At 35.9% G+C, this 26810-nt stretch overlaps 1 protein-coding gene across 3 annotated transcripts in view; it reads right to left on the bottom strand.

Annotated features, from left to right (window-relative positions):
* Window positions 1-26810, bottom strand: part of rad18 (RAD18 E3 ubiquitin protein ligase) — a 60273-nt gene that overhangs the window by 6601 nt on the left and 26862 nt on the right. The window contains exons 10-12 of one of the 3 annotated variants that reach the window (XM_088916605.1): window positions 17499-17618; window positions 16259-16349; window positions 4786-4833 (exon numbers count right to left, since the gene is read on the bottom strand). In XM_088916605.1, coding sequence (XP_088772731.1) covers window positions 4786-4833; window positions 16259-16349; window positions 17499-17618 — 259 coding nt within the window. Of the gene's footprint in view, window positions 1-4785; window positions 4834-11609; window positions 11858-16258; window positions 16350-17498; window positions 17619-26810 lie in introns of those variants that run through there. The other 2 variants (XM_088916606.1, XM_088916607.1) reach the window with 2 other exon arrangements.

Here is a 26810-nt window from a genome sequence, read left to right as displayed (position 1 = left end):
TGCTTCTGCTGGGAAACTGAAAAATATTTAGGTACAGTAATATATAAAAAAACATTCTGTTCTCCTCTGCTAAAGCCATTAAATTGTAAACTGCATCTCAGATATTGATATGTCATAAAGGCATGCTCACAACAAATTGACAAATTGCAATGCATTACATTTTGGAAGGGTTTAGGTTCATTTGTTCACTTGGCTACACTAAAGAACTGGACTTTCCAAAACTTAATATTAACCCTAGGTATTTCGTTAACACTAAGAAGTACAACAAGGCCAAACTAAGACTGCTTGAGGTCCTTAGTGTGCAAAAATTACTTATTGTACATTCATAATTAGTGTGATGACAATCCCATTTCTGAAGTTTGCTCAGGCAAACCATCTGGATAACAGTGAAACGCTGAATACTTCCATGCCTCTTTTGTCCCAAACTTCCTGCTGAGTCAAGAGTAAGTGGCTCTATGTGTACTGGAGGCATGAAGCAGTGCTTGTACTTTCTGAAACATAATATGCTACCTTTTTTTTAACCTAAACTGCAATTTATGAGCCATAGAAAACAAAGAATATCCAAATGACTACAATGTTTTCAGCACAATTCCATAAAGGCCATGTGCTACTATCCAGGCACATCAGTGAAATACTGCACTTTAAAAAAGGTTTTGGAAGTTGTTTTCAAAGGGATTTTCACACACACATTTTTTGTTCCTAAGTAGCCTGGGCTTCTCACAGAAGGATATGAGAAAAATATTTTTTGCATGCTTGGTTAAATCTGACGCATACAGAAGGATAAGCATCATGGCCTTTGATTTAGGTTTCTGAGGCTAACATAATTCCCAACTTTTAAATTCTCAACAAATCTGCTCACAAATCCCACTGAATGACAACCCCTTTGATTCAGCATTTCAGTCAATCTAACACACGTCATCTTGAAAGAAACTCACAGGGGCACCAGTTACAGTTGTGTGCTGCATTCTAACTCCGTTCTCTTGACAGATTTTGTGAAGTATGACTATCAATATTCTCAACTGTGAATCTTCCAGTGACATGCTAAATGTTTGTAAATTAACGGTGTATCAGCCTATGACATTTATACATACAAAATGTTTAAAAAAAAAAATAAATTTAAAAGATGTAAAAATGTTGCATATGTAAATGTGTATTTAAGAGATATTTATGTACACGCTATCATTTAGGTCCTGATTCTAAGAACATGCACAAATATACAGTTAAGCTTAGTGTAACATGCAGTATCATTATGTAGTCATTACAGTCCCTTTAAGCAATATTTTTAAAGAAAAGCTGGACTTATAGCTTTTACCTCTTCATTGATAACCATCTCTCCAGACGTGATTGATCTTGTCTCTCCTTCACCTTGAATGAACATGCTTTCTTTACAAACACTGCGGAATAGGCTGGCCTCCATTTTAATTCTCAGCTCTCATATAACCAGATACTGCACTCACATACAAATGAGAACTAAGAAGGATACAGTAAGGAAACAGACAAATGTTTATCACAATTAAAATATTTACACAGAATCACAATTCAGTTAAAAAAGACTGACAGCAATGTATTTTTCATAAGCTGTATTTCGGGATATAATTCTCTGTTGATTCCATTTTAAATAAAACAGTTTTGCACTAGAATGATTTTTTTCAGAATTTGAATGGGGTAGTTCCTTCACAGATGTTGTTTCAGGATAATAGCTAACACCTGGTAGTATAATAAGTAATCTGCAAACATTGAATACTTATGACTACTTTGTTTTAAAACTAATTGGAATGTGAAGCAGATTACTGAAAGCAATTACAAAACATTTCGGCTAATTTAACAAGTCTTACCAAATGGTGCAAGGATTCCAGTTAAAATTCCCATTTAAAAGTCTTGCAACAGTCTCAGTATTTTTCAGAAAAGGATATAAAACTGCAAAGGACCAAAAAGCTTTCCAAACCAAGGGATAATGTAAAGTGGAGGGGATGAAAACTTCATATTACTGTATGGATTACACGGACACTTAATTCACTTTCACAAGAGTATTACTAATCTTTAGAACCTTTAGGGTTTAGAATGAATTAAATGCAGTATTTCACACACTGGGTCTAAACCATTATAGCAGGATGGTGAAATATATTTTAAATCTAGGCAATATTTGATGCAGACCTTTTAAAAACCTTGCAATTATTTTGCAAAAGCATATGGAAATCTCTGCAAACTGAAACGCGCTGTGGCATTTACACATGGATTTTCTCCAGAACACATCAACATAATCACCAAGCAAACCAGGAGTTTTCCTCCCCTGTGTCCTGACAGATGATATTTACTTGTCAAGGTCTGCTGACAGCAGAAATGCACCACCTTTACCTGCTCCACATAGTGTGCTCTCAATTGCCAATAGCTTACGTACAGGGTACCGTGCATAACTCTAACTAACCAACTTAAAAGAACAATGGAGTCTTAATGATCAGAGCATGACAGCTGTACTGTACAGAGAAAATGTACAGTAACTTTGTAAGTAATGGCTCATTGCCAAACTGAACAGCTACTCAACTGGCATCAATACCAATGTGTACTGTACTTAATGTATTTGCAGATCAAAGCCACTGCACTCATTAATTTTCTAACTGTCATCTGTAGAAATAGCAGGGAGGTAATATTCAAACCAGATGGAGCAGCAACTGCACATAGAGGAACTAACAGCTTGCACCTAAGTGTTTGCAGCCACACTAATTATAAAGAAATATTTTGTTACGTTACTACATGCCTAATCAGTTAGTTCTGATTAATATAAATGCAAGACATCAATATATATTTCTAAATGTATATTTGAAAACTGTATATTTCTAAATTTTTTGTAATATTACTCCTCAGCAGCAAGACTATGGAATTCACTTGGCATTTACTAATGAACTTGAAAATCCATTTTCTTTTCATTTTTTCTAAAGATACTAAAGAAACCTCAGTTTCAAGTCCTGCTTGCTGATACGCTTTTAGGTCTTGGCGGGCTATAATTTCTTCTGTTCCTGCTTAAGCTGCAATGAAAATTATTTATACACTGCAGCACTTTAAAGTACAGCTCTTTTGCATGCTTCAATGAACAGTTTATTGCTTAACATCATATCGTAAGTAGAGAAGGAGAGATGCATAAATACATAAGTCATACAATAACCTTCAACCAAAGCTTGTAGTGAATAATTGGTGAAAAAGACTATTCTGTTTAGATAAAACGACTCATTCTGGAGGGACATTTTCCATCAAGCAGGTGTCGAGAGAAACTGTTCGTCATTACACCCTTCATAGATTTTATGTTCGCCTATTTGATTCAACAAATAAACCTGACATACAGCACAGCTGATATGGGTGCTTTCTTGGGTTTAACACGTTGACTGTCTGTGAAATAGGTGAGTTATGGAGTGTGTCTATAAATAAATGAAATATAATATAACTGATTAGCAATCACTTTTTCTTGAATGTTAAAAATATACAAGGTGCAAATCCCACAGCTGTTATAGCATATTATGTGAATATAAAAAACAGTTCTTTTTTTGAACACCCTATATGCAGATGCATACAGGAGCTATACAGTGCCTTGTGACTGTAGCCAGACCCTTCCTCTGGAGTCCCATTTTGAAAAATCATAAAATAATGCAGTTTTTAAAAAAGTTATTCAAAACCTGAAAGCTCAAAATGAAGAATTCTAAGGGCAGTAAATGTTAACAACAACTAATGAGAAAAAAACAAATATGTTGATTACATAAGTATTCAGACTTGATATCTGGTGGGAGAGTTCTCTGGCAGAAATTTAGAGCCACAAGTGTTTCTGGGTAAGTTCTACCAGTTGTGGTGCAATTTTTGCCTGTTTTTCTTGGCAGATTTTCTTGAGTTGCTTGGGGATCGCTTATCGACAGCAGTTTTTAATCCTTTCCACACATTCTCAATAGGATTCAAGTCAGGACTTTGACTCGGCCACTCAAGGACATCTACTTGCTTATTCTTAAGCCATTCCAATGCTTTGGGTCATTGTCCTGCTTAAAGCTGAATTTCTGTCCCAGTATGAACAGATAGGTATGAAGCAGAGTTTCCTCTAGCATTTGCCAATACTTTGCTCCATATACGTTCTCATCAGTCTCTGACAAGCTTCTAAGTTCCATGTGATGAGAAGCAGATCTATATCATAATGGTGTGAGTGACTGATGCACTATGTTGGATCACAGATGGCTTTACAGTGGTATCCCTAACCTGACAACACCATGCTCAGAGTTATTAAAGGTCTTTTTTTTCCATCTTCTCCCTAGTCTGTGGCTTTATATAACTGTATCCCAGAGTTGTTTTGAAAGCTTCATAGTTTTCATGGTTGAAACTTTAATTGAAATTCACTACCTGACTGAAGAACCTTACAGGAACAAATGCATGTATTCTGAAATCATGCAGATGACTATTGATGCAATTAATAATAAGAATTAATTTTGTGTACTAAATTTAGGTTTGCCACAGTAAAGGGTTTGCATATTTATGCAATCATGACTGCTCCATTTTTCCTTCTTATTAAGTCCTTTTTTGTTTTGAATATCTGAAGTAGGTTGTGTACATATCAAATACTAATTGCTACGTCAAACTGCCTTGACTTCAGCTTTAAAGCAACAATGTGAAAACTGAGCAAGGCTCTGAATACTTTTGCAAGGCACAGTATATACACACACGTGAAAATGAAGCAGCTGTCCTCGCTTGTCAGTGAAGTCTGGCTTGAATTGCATTGCCCAAAAGCTTAAAATGAAAAAGGAAAAAAAAACTTACTCTTTGCTTTCATCAGCAGAGTCTGAACTGAAAACATTACTGCGGGAGCTGAAACAGGAAAGAGTGTTTTGTGAGAAAAAAATATATTCAACAACGTTGAACATAATGCCATTTAGGCTTACATCATTAAAGTAGGACGAGAGTAATGGAGTGTGCTCGTCTGTCATAATGGCTGTTAATCTGTCAGTGTGATATCTATAAAGCACTCGACAGAGCTTGAATAAATCTGCATAACTCAGGTTATCTCTGGAGCACAAAGTATCATACTGTGACTTGAGTCCAAAATCACAATAGAATTAATCCAGTTAAGACAATGCACAGTTGAAAGGCAACCTGAAGTGGTAGAACCATCAGTTGTGCATTTAATAACTTTCATATGTGAACCATTTTCAGTACTGGAAAGCAGTAGATGCATTTATATCAGTTCAATCTCAAAAAGGTCTTCTTAATGTTTACAGCTTACTAAATATTTCAGATTTCCTCGTTTCTTAAGTTGTGGAGTTTTATGTTTAAGCATTTTAGAAAAAATAAAACTATAGATATTCAACTTGTACTTATTTTTGGTATAAATATTTAGGATCACAAGATCTTTATGAATCCTCTGTCCTTCAAACATGCCAAAACTAAATACGAGTTGATTATTAAGGAAGATTTTCAGTGAAGACATGAAAATGAAAATGTGAGACAAAACTGGATAGATTGCTTAGAGCAAGATTTGACAAAAGAAAGTCTGGTGTAACATCTGTTATACAAGAGCCTATAAATTGAAAGATGCAGAGTTTAATTAAAAACAGCATCAAGTACATTATAGACAAAGTATTCTCATCTTGTTTTTTTAAGATGCTCATCTGAGAAAAAAACATGAAGATCCTAGACATTTGACCTCAAACACAACACTCAGAGGTTCAGTCTAAATCTTCAGTATTTTCTATAAAGTTTAGATGGTCACGCTCAAGACTCTGCACTGCTGGAACTGTGTGGGAAGGGGCCGTGTCATAAGTATTCACCTCTTGGACTTTTCAAATGTTTATTGTATTATTGTATGAAATCATAATGTATTAATTGTGATTGTTTGCCATTGATCAACCAAAAACACTTTATAATGTTAAAGTGAAAACAAAATTCTACAGATCCTACTACAATAAAAACATTACTTGTGTAGCACCTCGGTTTAAGTATTATCCTAAGTATAGACAAACCATTAATGTGCTGTAATTCTACAATAATACCGGAAAATTTTAATAGTTTTTTCATGTCATCTACGTAAATATAAAGTGTTGCTTAAATTTCATAGGGATTATTACTAAATCATTATTCCAGTGTCTTTGAAATGGAGGGGGTAGGTTTAGTTTTGTTATTTTCTTTACTTTACATAAAACCAGAATTATTACATTCCTGAACTTTTGCACATAACTGGAAGGGACCTTGACTTTCAGTGGTATTTTGGATGTTTTCCTTTTTTGTGGTGTAACCCCAGAGTTAAAGGATTAAAAAGCAAAAAAACGTTAAGGTCACCTTTCAAATTTCTACAAGTATGGAGCAAAAACATTTTTCAGGGTTGAACAATGCTGAAGCTAGTGCTAAAAATGACTTTCTCTAACATATATCCCCCTTCTAACTTTAAACTTTAAAATTTCATTTTTTGCTAGAAGACAAACAAGAATACTGCATTGATAGCAAATGGTAGATTGTTAACTTTTACAAGTTTTATCATGGAAGAGAATTTCTCATGTGGAAGCCCTGAATATCAAAACTAAATTAGTAGCTACACAATAATGTAACACTTGGAATTCAAATGCACCAAATATTACAAAAAGAATGCATTTTGAAAAACAGTATCTGCATTCAGAAATGAAAAGGGTTTTGAATGTTCCAGACGTCTTCTCAGCTTGGTGTTTTCACCAAGCCATGCTTCTCAGTCTGGTGTTTTTTTTCCCAAATGTTGCAGTTAGGAACAAATTCAGGGTGCAGATTTACAATAATGACTGCATGCAGATGTTTAAGAAAGAGGCATGGCATACAGTTCTGCAACACAATGACACAAAAGCTTTACGCTGCAGCAATAAGAAATTAAAAACTTACTTTGCAACAATGGAAAGGAGAACAACCATTGTAAGGAAAGTAAGTAGCCTTGCTTTCAAGTTGCAAAAGATGCACAACTGAGAGGAGAAAAAGCTTCTTTACACTGTGTGATGTACTGCATTGTCTTTAGGTCTTAAATATGAATGATTTATAAATTGTGATTCATCAACTCACTCAGTTCACAGTAAACTGGCCTTACCATATGTTTAACCTTATTGAGCATTCCCGTTTAGTGGAGACAATTCTCTCTCAGTTAACACCAAAATGATCTCTAAATGACCCCCACGGAGAATTCGTACTTTCCAACTTTAGTCTACACATCAAAACCACAAAAACCTTTCCTGAATATGGCTGTCACACCTATAGAGGCTTACACAGGAGAGGTGATCAATTGATTTCTCTTACCTGACCCAGAGAAATATTGTTCAGAAAATGATGCTTCAGATGGAATGCCACATCCGAATATTAGATTCTCAGTATTCATCTTGGAGCTCTCTCCGGGAGTTCTGATGAATCTGCTGTGAGTTTTCAAGACTTGGCTTTGCCATCAAGAAGGTATGCCTGCCTGAGTATACTGTTTGAAAAGCGATTACAGAACTGGTGCCTTTAATGAAATACACAAGGAAACAAAAACTAGCTCTACAACGGCAGGAGTAAGGAAATTACAAGCCTAAGGGTGTACTGCACTGAAATAAGTCAGGCCGAAGCCAGTTATGTGCAGCACAAAGGTGGCATAAGAAAATTGCATCTGAAACCATAAAGGTAAGGCCCATTCCAGTTTGCAATAAGGCAAAAGGAAAATGGATTAGAACTTAAAACAGGTCTGGATTGGGGGTGAATGCCATTCCTAAAAGAAATCCATATTCAAACAAATACATAAGTAAAAATTCATAATTCAGCTTGGCTTTATTCCTTGGTTAAAATAGGATGGTAATAATTCCTGAAATCAAAAGCTTAAACTTAATCTGTATTTATTTTCTCCTAGCTCTTACAAAATATTAGATCACATTACTGAACATATTTTGCATCATGTTATTGCATTCTGTAATTCTTCCCCTCCTTCATAATTCAGAGCAGTGTACAATTTAGGCGCCAATTTGCCTTTTTTTTAAATGAGTGAAACACTGCAATTTTTAAATTCTGAAAGAAAACCCCGTCTAGGACCAAGCATCTTGACAATAAGCTTCACATTTCTGGAAGTCTTTCAGTCTAGTACAAAACATCTTGACAGCAGGCTTCACATTTCTTAAAATTACAATCAACATTCATACCAAAAGACGGAATTTGCATATTTGTTTGAAATTCTAAACTCAAAATTGTTCAAGTTTCAATTGAAACCAGACTCGGAGATCCTGTACAGCACACCATTCACTTGTTCTGCTTTAACAGAAATTGAAAAGGGCTGTGCCAAGCAATAAATATGCAAGGCAAATATTAAAATAGATTTTTGCTTTTGATCAGACCCATAATTTCCTTATTTTGCTTCCAAGTTGAATGAATTACAACCATTACAATAGAACTGTTTATTAATGGCTTTAAACACTTAAAATTCAGCTTAAATAGAATAAGCCCGGTGTGTGAGCTGCAAATAAAAGCAGGAAACAGAAAAGTGTAATACAGTTAATTCTACTGTTAGGTAGAGGCAGCAGGGCTACTTTGCATTTAAATTCTAATTTGAGTTCTGAAATTGAGAAATTTATATATGTCAATAACAGCAACCAGTGCTATTCATATTTCTTGGTGCAAATTACTGATTGAGCCACTATATTAAAAAAAACTACTTCTCTACATACCAAATATAAAAATAAAAACAGACTTATTCCCTTCAGAGAGCATCACAACCCATATCACAATAATGCAAGTCTGCAGGAATGAGAGGTGCACTAAAAAATGGCATATAGTATGAGACTGAATGTGAAATGATGCAAATCTGGTCCAGTTAACATAACTCCCTTTTGATGTAAGACAATACTTGTCAATAGATACAATACTTGTCAAATAAAAGTTCAGCTTTAATGTAAGCCAATGCCCAACTCCTCATGGGCTTGAGCCGTGTTCCTTTGGGCTTTACACTAGTCATATATTTATGTGGACTGGTTTCAAATTATTATAGAAAGCATAAATAGCATAGGGCCCCGATCCAACAGAAAGGAGAAACAAGAGTTGTACCAATGGCCTGTGAGTATCTTTGGGCTTCATTTCTCAGTGCAGAAATTATATAGATCAACTTTGTGCAAGGCCCAAAATAGAAATGGTGACAGTGCTATACCATTTAGCATTAAAAGCTATACTGTCCAGATGAAAAGTTTTCTTTGAAATGCAGTCAGAAAAGGAAAGTCTTAAGTGCACCATGACCTAAAATGGCTAATTCTGCATCTTCACATTGAATTTCAACGTAACAAAGATCAACTGGTTCATTGCACACCAACACAACCAGAACCGTTACCAAACCCTCTTACATGCTGCCTAAAACAAAATCACATAGTGGGTTTTGGGTGTGCACGGAAAATGGGAATATTCTTTTAAAAAAATTCCCATAACCTAGCAAAGCTACAATCAAAATATCCCTTTACTGGTTTTGCGTGAAATCTCACTGCCAGAGATTTTGCAATTAATCGGTAAATAAGCTCTTTCTTTGAGGACGGTAACTTTCTTTATCACGTTACCATAATACTTCAAAGTCCTCAAAAGGGAACAAACATTGCATTTTGTTGAGTGATTCTTGCTACCCATGGGAAGGCACTGCTTATTCTCAAATAAGACTTAGCATTACATTCATAAACTTTCATCAGAAATAATAAATGGGACTGCTCTCAATTTTATGCCAAGAAACTGAGCTCATTTGTTGATTTTTCTGAAGTGGCCATTACTCACGCTGCCTCTAGCCTGTAAATAAAAATTGTTTCATTCATAAATAATACCATTTTGGTGAGATATAATCAACACCGATTCACTTCTCACTCAGATTATCCAACATTTTCAGCAGTGATAACACCCACTTGCAGAACACATACTTGTTAAACAAAGCTCTGGATGATGTATTGTTAGCATTCTTTATGTGAAATCATACAAACTCAAATTTGGAGGTATCTTTCACCAGTGTAAGTTATTTAGCTAAGTGAACGGTGAAATGGCATCTTACCAAATTGGGCATCTAAAACAAAGTGAAGGTTATTCTAAAACCTACCATCCACAGTAGTAAAAGCTGTTTTTGTCTCCTTGTGTTTACTAGCATGGCAGTAAATTACCATGAAAGACGGCAATACTGTCACAATTGCCCCAGTGTCTCATTTCCATAAACCACAATGCATGGACTAATTTGATGATGCTAAATGGTTTTAATTGGCATGAGCACATAGCATATTCTCAACTGATGGCAGTAATAAAATAAGAATGCCCTATGGAAAACTATTCCACTTTTATGTCTGACAGAATCATTTTAATGCAATGTATACTGAGCACATATACTGTATCACAAGATAACTGGAAACAAAGGCACAAATATCAGGAAAATGATCAATCTTTTCAGATGCAGGTGCACTGATATTTTATTGAACATACTTGACAGTGTAACGGGAAAGCAGAAGTCAGGGTGTCTGGTGAACTATACATAAAGGGTTAATAGGGTAATAAAGATAAAGAGAGATGGGGCAATTAATGAGAAATGGGACAATTGTCTGTGGGTTAAATGCACACATTGGCATGTATGATCTGAACGACATAGCTGCATAGCTGCATTCTGCTGCATCTGACGGCCATTAGCTGGATGAGTTAGAGACCGAGGGAGAACACAGATTTGTCATCTTGTGGAAGAGCACACAAAGAGAATGCCCATGATGATACCATCAGTCATGAGAGCGAGATACATCAGCCTGGTTGGAGCCTCTGGTGGAGTATTAACCTGTCTCTCGGTTGTAAGGCTTAGACAGGATAACTTAGGTGACTTCTGGAGAGCAGTCTCCAAGGAGTCAGGAGGGCTCTAAGTAAAGGAAATAAAAGCCTAGATCTCTTCATAGGTTGGCTCTAAAGGTCAAGTTAATTAAGGGTTAAATCATGTAACCAAGACGTTGGGTAGATTTAAAAAAAGTGTTTTGTCTTCCAGGACCAAGACTGGGAAGCCCTGCTCTAGGCAAATGCTGAAAAGTTAAATGTCTAAAACAATAAAAAGAACAGTACTTTAAGAAGTCATAGCTTTTTAAGTTTTGTGTTCGTTTTAGCACAAATATATTTCCTAACAATAAATTACACATAGCATCCTGTACAAGAACACTGACGGATGAGTGGATAATGATTCTACAGCTGAAAGTATTTAAAGCAGTATTGAAATATTTATCCAGAGAACAATTTATGTGGTGTCAGAACACAAGTGGTATAACTTAATATAAAATACTTCAAATAAAAAAAACAAACTTGGAAAAAAACATTTTAGACCACGTTTATGATTGTTTTCTAACATTTTTACTTCTGTTCCTTTCTATGTTTTCCAGTGAAACTCTTGTATAAACTGTATTTCAATATTGAAGATCAAAGAAAAGTACATACTTCAGCACACTGGCTCAGATGCTTTAATTGTGTGTGGCTAAAATTTTCTGTTGTTCTTAAAGGAAGCATTTTAATAAGCATTCATAATGAGGAATTGTTTTTCTTTCAAAGGACATTAAAAACCAAAAAAAAATATATTTTATAAAATAAATATTTAAGAAATGAAGCAGCACAGTGGGAATGTGGTTAGCGCTCCTGCCTTAAGTCTTCGATTGTGCACTGGGGCACCTTCTGTGAGAAGTTTGCATGTTATCTCCAGCTCTGGGTCTTCTGATTTCCTCCCATTTTCCAAAGACATGCTGGCTATATCATCCTTCTTCCTTAAATGTACCTATGTGAGTGCCACCTGTGACAGGCTTCTGTCTTTTTGAGTTTCTGTCCCATCTTGTACCTTGCTCCTGGGATAAGCTCCGGGCTGCCATAATCCTTACCGGATATTATAGGCTTTCTAAAGACGAATGGACAATGGATTTTAGAAATGTTTCTCAACTGCAAAAGCAAAGCAGTGTAAATTCTTCCCTCCTTGTCTTTCAAGTATTCTCATTCATCTATTACTTTCTTAAGATATCTTGAGTGAAGCTGTTTACCTCTTACACATCAACACAACCTACATTACATTATCATGTATACCACATCTACAGTATATACACATTACATAAACTAGGAATTCTATTAAAAATGTATGTTATTAAATTGTCACATATTGATATGTGGTTAATAAACAAAAATTGAATGGAGACCAATAGGAAATCATTAAACTTTACTTTTCGCACTTATCTTTTTCCATCTTAACTATAACACCTGTTGTAAAAGCAAGAGATGCCATACAAATTGACAGGCTTTATTTGAAAAGCCAAGTTGACAATTTGGAGATCCTAAGCCAGGGAAAACTTGGACTCTGCAAGGTTGTTAAAATAGAAAAATGAAGCAGGTACAGTATTACATTTCTTAAGAGTTATAACAGTTACCATATGTTAAACAATCAGGTTAAAAAATTCTAAAACAGTCACTAAAGGAAAATAAAGTTAAACTGTATTAAATCAAGAGTTTTTGATATGCACCGAAATGTTCATGGATTTCTCCATCTAAGGGAAAAACACTTAAGAGGATATTAATACCAATCACTATTTTCTAAACCCTTCAAAGTAAAAAAAAAAACTTTCTAAAAACATTCTAAAAGAAAAGGGACTGCTTGAAAAACTTGAAACGTTCATTGAGCCTGCACTATACTGAGGGAATAATGTGTAATTTATGACAAGATTTAACAACAGCAACAAAGGCTACCTAAGACAGACAGGGCTTCAGGGCACACGCTGATGAAGGGCAGAGGTGATGGACAGAGGAGAAACAAATTGATTGGAGGATTCTGAATGACCATAATGTGAACAAAGCATAATTAGTTGTGGGCTCGACATAGCTTAGTGTTTCAAAGGAGTTAAAATTGTTTTGGAGAAAAGACAGTATACTGCTACTATATCATTAGTTATTCCAAGGTCTCTTGGATATCCCCTAAGGCAGTGGTTCTCAAACTGTGGTACGCGTACCAGCAGTGGTATGCCGAGCGCTGCCATTTGGTACGCCATATGACCCTGGAACTTTGTTGTGTGCGCTGAAAAATCACAAAATCGGGACGGGTTTTCATATACATGAGTGGACACAGAGCTACAATGTAATTCTATACCACTCTATAGGAATGCGTGCTATGAAGTAAGTGACCAATTGTATTTAAAAAAGGCTATCTCCAGCAAATAGGGAGGTAGGAGAATGTGCATGATCTTGGAACAATGCCAATCTTGTAAGCACGGGAAAGCATAGAAATGCGTGCTATGAACGCTGATAATATTGTGAGCACAGGAAAGCGTGATATATAACAGAAAAATATTTAAGAACTGTTCTAGGTTAATTTGAGAAAAATACACCGAGCGTCCCTGTGTTTCGCTCCCATGCGCATGAAATAAAAACTTCTTTTAACTTCTGAGACAGACTCCTGAAACGGAAACGGGGAAAAATGCAAGCTTGCGGATTGCTAAAGCAGGTAAGCCCCACACTATTTTTGAAGAACCTTATTTACCGTTGGCAAAGGAGCTGACACATATTATGTGTGGAGAAAAAGCTGCTAAACAGCTTGACCTGCTGCCCCCTCTGAAAGACACAGTCACTTATAGAATGTGTACGTGAGTGTGTGCGCACACGCACGCTCATGTTGGTCATTGAGAATTTCTTGGGTTCCTATGAGAAGATGACTTGTAGGTGGTATTTGGGTGCTTTGGTTTGATCAGGAGTGGTACTTGGTCCAAAAAGTTTGAGAACCACTGCCCTAAGGTACTGTATGTTTGGTTAAGGTCCATGTCACTACAACTAGTCCATTTCTTTTATTCAGATGAAACATAAAATCAAGGTCCCTGGTCAATGAGAAGGGTTGTTCACCCCGGCATCCTGGCCAGATTTCCCCCAGCTTTTACCAATCTAATAATCTCCATCTATGAATTAGCTTCATTACTCTATTGTCCTCCCCACTGATAGCTGATGTGTGGTGGGTGCACTGGCTGCTGTCACATCAGGCAGGTGGATTTAAACATTACCTGTAAAGTGTTTTGAGTGGAATATCCAGAATAGTGCTTTATAAGTGTGATGATGATTTTATTGATATCAAAACTAGCACAATTATGTAATCTTCATAGGCTGATTTTGTGTTTCAATGTTAATGCTCATTGTACTAAAACTACAGCACTTGAAAGAAAACAAAGTCTTATGTAAGTGTAGGCAATTATTATTATTATTATTATTATTATTATTACATTTCACTTTGATCTTCTCTCTGTAACTCTTTAGACTGGTGCGGTAGATGTATTAATGTAAGTCGTATGTGCTTTTCACATAAATGTTTATGTATTGATAATTAGACACTTTACACTCCATAATTTCTTATAGCCTCAGGTGCCTGTTAAAAAATACCATATGAAAAGTCTCAGAAATGGAAAGTTCAGGCAACCAAAGAATCAAATGCTCCTCATTCAGTTTGCTGCATTACAATAATGTGTAAGCAGCAGTTCACATACTCTTTTAGTATTCTGGATAGTTATGAGCTGACTAAGATGCATTTAGCATTCTTCAGAATCCGTCCCCTCCCTTGATGGTAATCTTTATTATTCAGTGTCCTTTTTAAGCAGTCAAGTTACCATAAAAATGTCTCACACCCTACCCCAGCTTTCTCAGGCCTGCAATAGGTAAATGCCAAACCACGGGAAAGAAACAGTGCAGGGCTGTTTATAGTACAAGTCCTCTGCCGTCATTTTTAAATATACTAACATCATGATGAATGACCCAACAGGAAAAAAACAAACAAACTAAAAAACAAGAACACTTTTCTGATTCCATGATAAATTGCCAGATGACTTAGGACTTGAAACACCCATCTCCGGGGTGATTTTAAACTTTAGAGCAATATTCCTTTGCATCGCATAAATATCCATGAAGAACAGTAAGAAAACAGTCACATAAGGATAATTTAATTCAGATCTGTTGAAAACCACAAACATCACAAATAAGTTCCTATAAATACCCTAGTATTTTTTTTTAACCTGAACCTTACAGGAGCTTGGGAAAAACAATAAGCCACAGTGGAGAAGCTAAAGTGCCTGGATCAATAAATATCAAATTACTGGGATAAACAGATACAGAAGCTCTGGGTTTTGTGGAAACTGAATCCCTCAAAAGTCTTCCATGTCTAAGACTTAAAAAATGTGAAGTGTAGAAAACGTAACCTTAGTGTCAACATTCATGATTTCAATGTTAAAATATTTCTACTAAAGGGAAAAAAGTAAGAACTGATTCAGAATTATGAAGCAATAGGTGTCGAATAAAATTGCTTTTGAATGTAGAACATACCACCAACATTTCAAATACATAAAACCTATTCAGAGAATTTACCTATAATATGCTTTGACCTGTCAAAGCATAAAACATGTGTAGGCTTGTACAATGTGCTTCACTGAACAACAGAGAACTTGGACATTGAAAAATCAAAACGGAAATAGAAAAAAATCGAGAGGATTACTGATTGTATCGTAAAAACTTGCAAACTTTTATCCTGTATTGGAGCAGCTATTCAATTTTATGGTCAGTTAACTTTTTTGAAAATAAAACATGTACTTCTTATATTTAGAACCTTCTTGTATTACTTTATTAACAAATGATAATCTAAGCACTTTATTGAACTTTTACACATTCAAACACATTCCATTCAAAGTTAAAAAAAAATAGTTGCCAGCTACTACTCAGCCAAGTTTCAGGAAACTTTACAAACTGCAGTATTACTCAAAAAGGCCAAACTGCTTCCTACATTTAAATTTTCTCTTAAACTCAAAACCTCTACCACACTGTTGGTAACAATGCTGTTCAACAGAAACAGACAGCCCCAACATTAAATATTTAGAGACACTTAATATATGCTATATGTATATAGATGTATATAGGGGCAGAGCGGTGGTTCTGTGGCTAAGGATCTGTGCCTGTGGCAGGAAGGTTGCCGGTTCAAATCTTGCAGCCAGCAGAGGAATCCTGCTCCATTGGGCTCCTGAGCAAGGCCCTTAACCCCAACTGCTCCAGGAACGCTGTACAATAGCTGACCCGGCGCTCTGACCCCAGGCTTCTCTCCCTGTCTGTGTGTGTATGTGTCTAATGGAGAGCAAGCTGGGGTTTGTGAAAAGACGAATTCCTAATGCAAGAAATTGTATAGTGCTAATAAAGTGATGTTATGTTATGTTCTGTGTTGATCTGACTGGAATAGGTATTATGAGTCAGACATGCAGAAAACAATTTGGAAGTCTAAAGCATGGTTATATCTTACCTGCTAATGGACACCTCACTGACAGAAGGACTCGGTGGTACAGGAACATGATCTAACGTGACATTATCTTCATGGGAAACTTCAGCTGATTCTACACAGAAAAAAAAAGTTCCAAGTTCCAAAAAGACCAAAAAAGACCATTCAATACAGAACATGAAAAAAACATTTAACTGAGGCAAAGGCCTACTTGCCTCAAGATCTCTGTGCTTTGTGTCAAATAATTTGGGGAAAGCTAGCTTTGGCCATATATGGACAATATAGATCGCTGATAAAAATACATTCTGCTTTTATTCAGGCCTAAACAAACCATTTTGCTTGAAACAGCAAATTTCAGAAACACTCCAGGTCCTCTTCAATACAGTATACACACAAATATTCACATCTACATGCATGTTCATAAGCATAGATAATATTCAGTAAAGCCTATGAATGTGTTTATTTAAATGAATTCAAAAACAAAATACAAAAACCTTCTTGTAAACAGCTATTCACAAGCCACAATTACAGTGTTTCAGGGAAATCTAATCAATCTGTACCAAGGATAAAAAAAAACATAACGATGCAATATAAACCTCAGAGAATGAAGGAGGGAGAAATAACAGGGGGCTTCCAATATGAGCTGCTAGCACAGAGGGGTGAGGATGCAGTAAACTTAAAACCCATTTCTGAAGCTGCTGTTTTATCTCTGGTGAAATATTGTGCATTTTAGACTGCAATGCAGACTATTAAGAAATATTACCAGCTTTAAATAAAGAATACTGCATGATTGTGCTTTGTTATTCAATCCCTTTATGGTTGGTGAAGTTTTAACATTTGCTTATTTGTGATTCTGAAAATGACTGTCAGCCACTGTTGAATGATGGCCGCCTCACAGATCTTCCACATCAATTACATATTTACGGGTCTCGATCTGGACTATCATGGTACAGAGTTGTATAGTGTAATAGCAGGTGGTATGGTGGCATAGTGGTTAACCTTGCTGCCTCACAGAGCTAGGACCCTTTGTTCAGTTCTGGACCTGTACTGCATAGAGTCTGTATGTTCTCCCTGTGTCTGCAAGGGTTTTGTTCTGAGTGCTCCGGTTTTCTCCAACAGTTCAACTGGCTTCTGTGAAAATTGACCCTAATGCAAGTGTGTGTATGACTGTGTGTACCCTGTGAAGGACTGGCGCCCAGTCCTGGGTGTACCCTGCCCAGTGGTGAAATACTGTATGTTCTGAAGGTAATTCCCCTGCCTGTACCTGTGGAGCATTCCCTTCCGTGATCTGTTTCCTCCTCTGGCTCCTGTTTCACCTGCTTTTTCTTCCAGCGCCCTCTCACCTGTGCAATAAGTTGAGAGAACTCATCCTTGTGCTGTTTCCCTGCAACAAATCATAGCCACAACACATTGATTACTCATAATAGATGCTTGACATCAAATTCATGGTCTTTTCAATAGGCACTTAAATTAAATTTACAAGGGTAAAGAAAGTAAGGTGTTTTTTGTGAGATAATGGGATGCAAAGCGATGCTTTTAATCTCCGTGTTAAGCATTCACTTCTCATTTATGCAGCCCTGTCCAAAAAAAGCATGAGACCACAACCATATTTTCTATACCCATTTATAAATGTTTAGTGCATTCATAACCAACACAGCTTCCAAAAAATCTCATTACAGTCTACCTATCATTTGATACATAATAAAGATTTGAAAAAAATATTCATTCAAGTGTTATTAAATATTTAGGGACAATGAGTTTTGTTCCGACAAATGAGTTTTGCAGCTGACAAAACAAAAATTCTTCTGACTCAGTCTGAATCTCTCCTCACAACCTTCACACTACCACTCAGACCACTTTTTGCTGTTATTCCGTCACCAAAATTCAATAAGAGGTAGCCTTTAGTACTAACTACTACATTTATTCATTGTTCTACAATAAACTATAAACGGCAATGGCACCATTAGGGAATACAACTACATAAATTAGCTACTTGAACAAATACAGATAACACACTGTCATAACACTTGTAAAGATAAAGTAGCAGTGAAAGGGTTTTCTAGGTTGGTAAACTCCAAAACCCCACAACAGAGATTCTATATTTGTACGGAACTGAAATGGAAAATAACAATGGCAACGGTTTTACTTATTTATTTCTCTAGACAGAAAAGAATGAAGCTTCTTATCTGCAAGAGCATCATTAGCCACCGACCATAATACAAGCCTGTCAATCCAAAGACTTGGATCACATGGATTATGTTTACTGAACATCATAAAAATAAGAGCTGCAAAAACAGTCAAACACAAGAAAAAGTATACTGCTGCCTGCATATTGTCTGCATATTCACACATTCAGACTGTTCTGGTTCTGGTTCCCAGAAAACATCCGACTTTTGTACAAATTCCTCATTTTGTTTGAATTAACCCAAGAATCTGTACCAAGATTACATCACAAACTAACATACAAAACGTTTTAAAAAAATCAGAACTAATAACTAAAAAGGTCCGCTTTAAACGTGAGCAAGTGGGTTTTGTTTTTTCCTTATTTCAATTTGTCCTGGAAATTGTATCAAGTATTTGCATGTCTTTCTAAAGCTTGGAAGGCAAGGGAGCCAGGAACTATACATCCCAATAGTCATTTGGCATATATATATATACAGCAAATTGACTGGAAAGTGCACCTAACAAACTTTATTGTATATATTGGTTTATATTAATTGTAAATTGATTATTACAGTATGTGTCATACTAAAGCAGTGCAGTTTTTATTCTGCATTCTTAATCTTATTCTAAATAAATCTGGTCACCAAGAAGAAAAGGTCTGAAGGACCTGTTTAGATAAAGACGGTATGAATTTCTGTAGTACTTTTCATCAAGTGCATAATTCCCTTTTCCTGATGCTTTTTCTAGCAGCTGTATGGTGTAAAGATGAGTAGATTCTTGAAAATGACAGCATAAACCTATGACTCAAACGCACAAACAGTTCTATATGTTGGGATAAACACAGATACAAAAATAGATTAAGATGAAAGGAAGAAAATGAATGTTTTGTGTTAGATTTGGCAGACTGACATTACTATTAGATTATGTTAGCGGGAATCAAAACAGTAACTGAAAACAGTTGTACACAAAAAGCAATATGGAACAGAGCATCCTCTTTGATGATGAAGACAATGTTATTTTCTTAATGTAACATGAAAATAGAATTGTGAGTTAATTTGTGAGTTAATCATTCCATTGAATTAAAACCATAACAGAAAATCAGTTTTTAAAAAGATACTTCTATAATAAATATATATTCAGAGAAAGAAACAGAAAGAATAATTTTGTCCTAATATATTACATTTTAAAGCATACTATAACCGCAGAGCAAAAACCTTAGACACTTACTATATGAAAACGTATAGATAACATGACAAATTAGATTTTGATTAAACCTTTTCTGGACATTATATTTTGCAGCATTAAATTTGTATTATTATTTTTTAGTACAATTCACTTACTAAAATCTTTTGATAAGAACAAAGTCTCTTACCATATAGCAATACTACAAAAACAGTCGCAGCACCAGGTATAAAAAAGATCTGAAAACGATGACAGCACAAAGATTAATTTTATTTCCTTCACAGAATAATCCTTACAATGCTTTACTAGATTTGGAACAGGTTCCATTCAAAGCTACGTAGAGCTCTTTCATATTTCTAATTTTCTGTAGTGTACCATTCATCCATTTCCTAACTGCTTCATTCAATTCAGGGTCGCGGGGGAACCGGTACCTATCTTGGCAAGCAAAGGGTACAAGGCAGGATACACCTTGGATGGGAAGCCAATCCATCACAGGGCACACAGATGCACACACACACCAAGTAAATTTTCCCAGAAGCCAATTAACCTACGAGTATGTTTTTGGACTGTGGGAGCAAACTGGACCACCCAGTGGAAACCCTTGCGAACACATGGAGAACATACAAACTCCATGCAGACAGCAACACAGGTCTAGGATTGAAGACAGGGCCTCAGCGCTGGGAGGCAGCAAAGTTAACTGCTGTGCCAATGGCAGAGCATAGTGTACCATTTTAAATAACACAATAATAATCTGCCATTTTTATAGGATTTGTTATACGGACTTCAACATCACAGAATGCAAAAACTATCTTTTTTATATTCATTTAGAAAAGCACTTTGGAGTTTCTTCCTCTTGTTGCACACAGAAATCTCAAAGATTATACATAAGTCTAATTTAAAAAGATATTGCTGCATGGGAGTCAGTCCCGAGAAAAGCAACTAGGTACCTTCCAGAGTTCAGGGAAGTGTCCTAAACTAACTGGTTGAAGGAAGAGAACCTTTCTAGACTTACACAAGTACAAACTACATGGAAATGCATTTTCCCCAAAATGTCACATGCTACACCCTTTGTTGACACCAATACACTGGATTGTTATGAAATATCTGGATTAGATGCTTAGATCAATCAGCTACTAACTACGTAACAGATAGATCAAATAGCCTCCTCTTGTTTGTAATCATTCTTATGTTCTTAATTTAAACGAACTATGTATGAACTGAAAGACAATACTGCTGTTTTTCCAATCCATGCTTTCAATTATGTGCTTTTTAGTGGTCAGCGTGGAAAGAAAAGCAGCCTAAATGCACTTAAATGGAATGTAACAAAAAATGCGATTATACTGACAAAAATGCGTGATGGTTTTAAGGATTAAAATCATTCCCAAATTACGAACGCTTTGTGTGTCTATGAAAACCAAGGGCTTGGTAAGAAGCAACTCCAACCCTGACAAAAATATGCATCTCATTAAACAACTATGGCAACTAAGATGCAGTCAAATAACTGTTGCATCATGAATTCTTGGAAAGCAAATATTTTGACTGGAATAATTAAAAACACTCTTCTATTTTCAGATTGCATTTCTGGGGCAATCTAGGTTCTCTCTGCTCACCTTCATCTGGAACATATTACCTTTTTTGTATGTAATGCACTTGTTACAGGACATGCTAGAGGATTACTTTCTTTTTTTTTCACTTTATAAGCCACAATTCTTTCACTGTGCGTAAATGTTTACAATATTTGTCAAATTCCATCACGTAAAACTACTCTTGGATATTTGGCAATTTCAGCAAAAAACAAAACACAAAATCTTTCTTGAAGCCCACATGTTATATTGGAGATGAAATGGCTAATCACAACTACTCCAAATATGCACATGAAACATCCATTTTAAGGTATGAAGTGTACAATCTTTTACTCCTTGTACTTTACCTTAGTGCTCATCCATTGTTACGCACTATTTGGTACTATTTGACTCTGCTGCCTCACAGCTTCAGGGTGCTGGGTTCAATTCCATTTTTGAGTACCTTTTTGTATGGAGCGGAAATATTCATATGCTTTTTCCTGTACTTTGATTTTCTGTGCAGGTTAGATTGGATTGGCTACTTCAGCACATAACACCTAGACCCCAGGATATCTGAAAGCTCATTATACAGCCCTCATACCACAGATGGGCAGATAATGGTTCTGGTGCTTCTGTGCCTTATGCTAGGATTGGAGTACAAATTCCACTAATACATTTCTCTTCTAATGTTACTGAACAAAAACATCATTTTGAGCACCCCATTATGGTCAAATTAGTGGTGAAAAATATAGGGATGGTTAACTGCAGCTTTCTAAGGTTATCTGGTGTATGATCTTAAATGCCTAGTTTACAATGTATCTAATAAAATGTGCAGTCTCTTAAAACCATGACGATTTTCATAACCTGCACCATGTGATGGGGAATTCTATTTTTCAATAGAAGGCAGGACTTGTTGAACATTCTATTATAATAATTCTGAGGCTTCCTGTTGGATTTTTTAAAATTATACAGTGACTCATGCAACACTTGCATTCTTCCACTGTACGCTTCATCAGCAATAAAATCGGACAAGACTGCTTTTGAAATCCTTTGTGAAATAGGAAACATTTTATACATGAAAAACAAAATCAACAAAAGAGGTTCAAAGAATACACAGAGAAGAAAAAAAAGACATGAGCTGGATGCAAAGAACCAGGACTAAATAATGCTCAATATCAGGCTGGGGCAAATGGGGACTTGAAGAGAAGGTTAGTTTGTACACAAACTAAGTGGACTAAGTCAAGTGCAGGAACAGCAAGGTCATGAAAGTACAGTCCAGGAAGAAGGTGAGGCCAGCAAATTGTTTTTCTGTAAGAATTTTCTAAAACTATATTCCCAAGAGTTTTAAGGCATTGCAGGGGCCTTAGATGACACCCCCAAGGGCTCTCCACATGGTTTTCGCCTGCATTTCATAAAAACAATCCACATGCATACCTGCAGACTACGTATTTGAAGATATGATTGGAAATAATATCCCTCCTCCCCCCTTTCAATGTCATTCCCAGTCATGGAATTCCAACGTTTCTGTCTTTTATGGGAAGCATCATACCACAGATGGGCAGACATTCTTTGGAGCATACCCTTAGAAATTGGCTGTGTGACACCCCATGAAGGCCCCACACCTGAAATGTTGTGTTTTCTTTCTTCTCTTTTCACCATGGAATAAACCTTTACTTGTTCCTTCTTGAAAGGTATACAGTCAAACACAATAAATAATTTAAAATAAATCTCTGTAGGTCCAATAGATAATTTAATTCTTGTATTTTACAGACTCCTGTCGGCAGGCGATAATGCAACATTTGGAAGTGTATTTTTCCTCCATCAATTCTTTACCTCAAGAAATAAACCAGTAGTTCTATCATTTTCAGTGCAAGGCTGATCTTTCTCTGAAGACATTTTTCTTATGTCATTGTCACTGCTCTGAACCAAAAAGACATTAATAATGCCTGGTGACAAGCTTGCAGACCTGTGGAGATGGGCTTCAAGAAGTGACATTACAAGATAAAGTTGACAAAAGGGAGTATCTAAGGTTCAACAGCTTGGCTTTTCTGATTTAGAGCTTTTGTACCCAATCTTATCTTTGACCAAAATAATAAAATCTGAAACACTTTTTCTGTTTTACTTTTTATAGCTGTCAAGTTTACCTGAGATTTTGTTTACTAATTTTGTTCGTTTTTCAAGGGACTGGAAATTTACCAAAGCAAAACTGCTGTATTTCAGGATATTTGCAAGTCTTTGAACAGCTTGTAAAGAGTTGATTAATAAAGTAAGCTCCTGAATCCTAGAGACTTCCATTAAAAACACTCGAGCTCATTCTGTAATGGGTCACAGATGATGATGTAAAAAACAATCATTACGAAATGAGACCCTGAACATGCCATTAGTTCAGGCATATGTGCTCTGATGTCAGTTCACGTCTGAGCCTTCTAGAAAACGAAAGAATACATATACTGCTCTCAAAATGAGGGACATTTTTGGTTTTGGCAGATTTGTATTTGTCAGTGTTCTTTTTTCCCCCCAATAAATCCAAAATCACATTTACTTTTAAATGTAGGCCCATCCAATGTGGAATTCCTAATTATGTATCCCTAAAATAAAAACAGAATAAAGAACAGACAAATAGAAAATAGACGAAAAAAAAACTATACATTCATCCATTTTTCAACCACTTTATCCAATACAATACAAGGGGAGCCAGAGCTGGAGCCTAAGCCAGCAAGCAACAGACACAAAGCAGGATACAACCAGGACGAGATGCAAGTCCTTTGAAAGGCAGACACACAGACAATTTTCCTAGAATGCAATTAACCTGCCGTTTTAAGAAAAAAACGTGACAGTGCGCTCCTGCGACTATCCTTAAAAAAAAAAAGACCAATCCTGGGGTCTGGTCTCTGGGATGTCCCGCCTTTACAAAGCAAACAACACTACCAAACAGAACAGCTACAGCAAACTTAACAAAAAACAACAACCTGCCAGTATGTTTTTGGACTAGGGAGGAAACCCGTGGGAACACAGTGAGAAAATACAACTTCTACACAGATAGCACCCCAGATACAGAATTGAACCTAGGGTTCCAGTGCTGTGAGGCATCAGTGATAACCGACTGCACTATCATGGTGCCTCTCACAATACAGCCATTCAACAAAATTTCCAGGGGGGAAAACGGAACTAAAAGCTTATACAGTATGTCAGCGCACAGAGTGCGCACAGCACAGAAGTTGTGTGAAGTGACCAGGGCTGAACAAATATTTAATTATTGGAAAAGTACCCACTTCATGGGCAGTATTTTTGTTTGTATCATTTAAAAACACAGCAGGGACAAGGAGTTTGCAACTGCATGTAAGTTTCTGCCAGGGAATTAGACTAAATGTATTATCCAGTGCACATTAAGTTAACCTTAACTTAGAGAGAGAGAGATCTGCTTAAAATAAAAATACTATATGCATTCACAGGCGTTCCAGTAATAAACTGACATCTCAACATGAAAGTAACCTACCGTCTGGTAAATGGTACCGAAGTCCACCAGATTACAGAACAGCTTCTACCTCCAGGCAATAAGACTGCTAAACAGCCAAACTGCAGCTCCTTTAGCAAATCACCCATAATGGCTACATGGACATAGTTTTCATTGTATTCAGCATACTGCACTACTTGGACATAATATATTGCATACACCATGGACACATAGCAGCTCTATTCATATTAGGTTTTATTCAATTTCTATTACATTATTATCTATTATCATGTAACCTTATTTTCATAAGCTTCATTTTGTGATTTTTGTGAGCTTGCACAAAAGACACTACTGCTACTGCTGCACGCTGTATTGTTGTGCATTTGATAAACTTTGATTTGATTTGAATACCACAACTACACCTACAAAATAATATAAAAACAAACTAAGAAAGTCAGTTGTCTGCAACAATGCATTATGCAATACAGCTGCATAATGTTGAACACATGAAAAGGAATATGATACAAAACAGAAGTAGTATTTCATTCATTTTTTAAACATGACTAACCTCTGCAATACTACACTGTCAGCAGGTCAAGGTGGTTAAGACGACATTTTATGTGTTTTGTTTTAAAAGCCAAATTTTCATTTCAAATTCCACTTCAAGCATCTCGTTTGAAAGACTTAAACCACAACCAGTCAAAAAAATGGAGAAAAGCAATGTTCAGATGTGCAATCTAAACAGATTTGATAGCTTCTCAAACAATAACCACAACAAAAAGGAAAGATCCTGAATAAGAGGCTGTTTTTGAAGGTTTTTGTGTGATCACAGACATGTAATTTAATATAAAATTGGAAACAAATAAGATACATACTGTACAAGCTTTTATAGTAATTAAGGACAGTTTCATCCAGGCCATCACAATCTTTGCTGAACAAATCTGAATGTCACAACATTATTTTATTGAAATTATTTAAATGTTTTGGGAAAATAATAGTTTTTAATTTTAAATAAGTATAGAACACACACAATTTAGATCCTAACATAGTAAAGAAGAAACAGGAAAAATACTGTCTAGATTCCAGTATTGAAAAGTAAGAAATTTCTTTTTACAGGAGTGGAATCAGCCTTATTGCCTTAGGAAAAACAAAATATACTGTATATATATAATCACAGAAAATATTTACTAAGGAGCTACGCTAGCCATGTCTAGAATGTCATTAAGATTTTTTTTTCTCCCTAAGGACATACTTGATTCTTAGCTTAAATCAAAAGAACACAACAGAACATACAGGATCATTGCACTTGTGTATTTTCTAAAACACTCAGCTGCATTTGGAAGCATTTTTCATTTCCCATGGTATACTTAAAATACATTCACATTTTAACATTAACTTTTAAACTGTCAGTCTCACTTTGCTTAAAAACTCAATTTAAAAAGTAATGACAGCAATATCTGTACTAAAAATAATCCCCCAGAACCCAGGCAGGTATTTTTACAGCCTTCTCTTTTTAAGTGCAGGCAATGTTTATATCACTAGATTCATGACGAGCAGAACTGTGACTCATTGGTCTCAAGTGATTAATTAAGAATTTATCACTGCCGGTTTTCTATTCATAGGTCTACATACTGGTTCTAGATTAATGTTTTAAATTTCCTTCAAAGTAAAATCTGTACGTTTACAGCATTACCGCTTTTATCATCTGCTAGTAAGAAAAAACAACGGCAGACTTTTTAGGTCATGTCCTTCTCATACTGTTGGTCATTACAATACTTGACTACAAATAAAATACTTGCTGTTGAAACTGGAAGTCAATCTTGCCACTTGCTGTATACTTTAAATACATAAGCCTCAGGAGAAACAGCGAGATTGGATCCTGTGCTTTTGCAAAGGAAAAAGGAACTCATTAAATGCCTTAACATGCATTTCCCCCTCTAACATGGAAAATCTTTCAGAGGGATAAGCTCCCAGCTACCATGTAAGCAGCCAGACAGAACATTGTAAATGCTGTGGCCCTTTTATGTTATACACCAATACTTTGGCCTTTGTTGCAGACTTCAAATTAATTTTGCTTGTTTATATGGAATACTATACTATATGGTTCAATATAAAGTTTTTCCATAAAACTAGCAGTTCATCATGCTACTGAAGCAGTAGCTCAGATAGAATGTATTCATTGCCACTGCTGAAGTATAATACATTTTTACTAAAT

The sequence above is a fragment of the Atractosteus spatula genome, chromosome 5, assembly GCF_055471065.1.
Source record: "Atractosteus spatula isolate fAtrSpa1 chromosome 5, fAtrSpa1.hap1, whole genome shotgun sequence".
Lineage (NCBI taxonomy): Eukaryota > Metazoa > Chordata > Actinopteri > Semionotiformes > Lepisosteidae > Atractosteus > Atractosteus spatula.
Note: the sequence above shows the minus strand (reverse complement) of the source record. Positions and strands in the feature narration are given on the sequence as shown.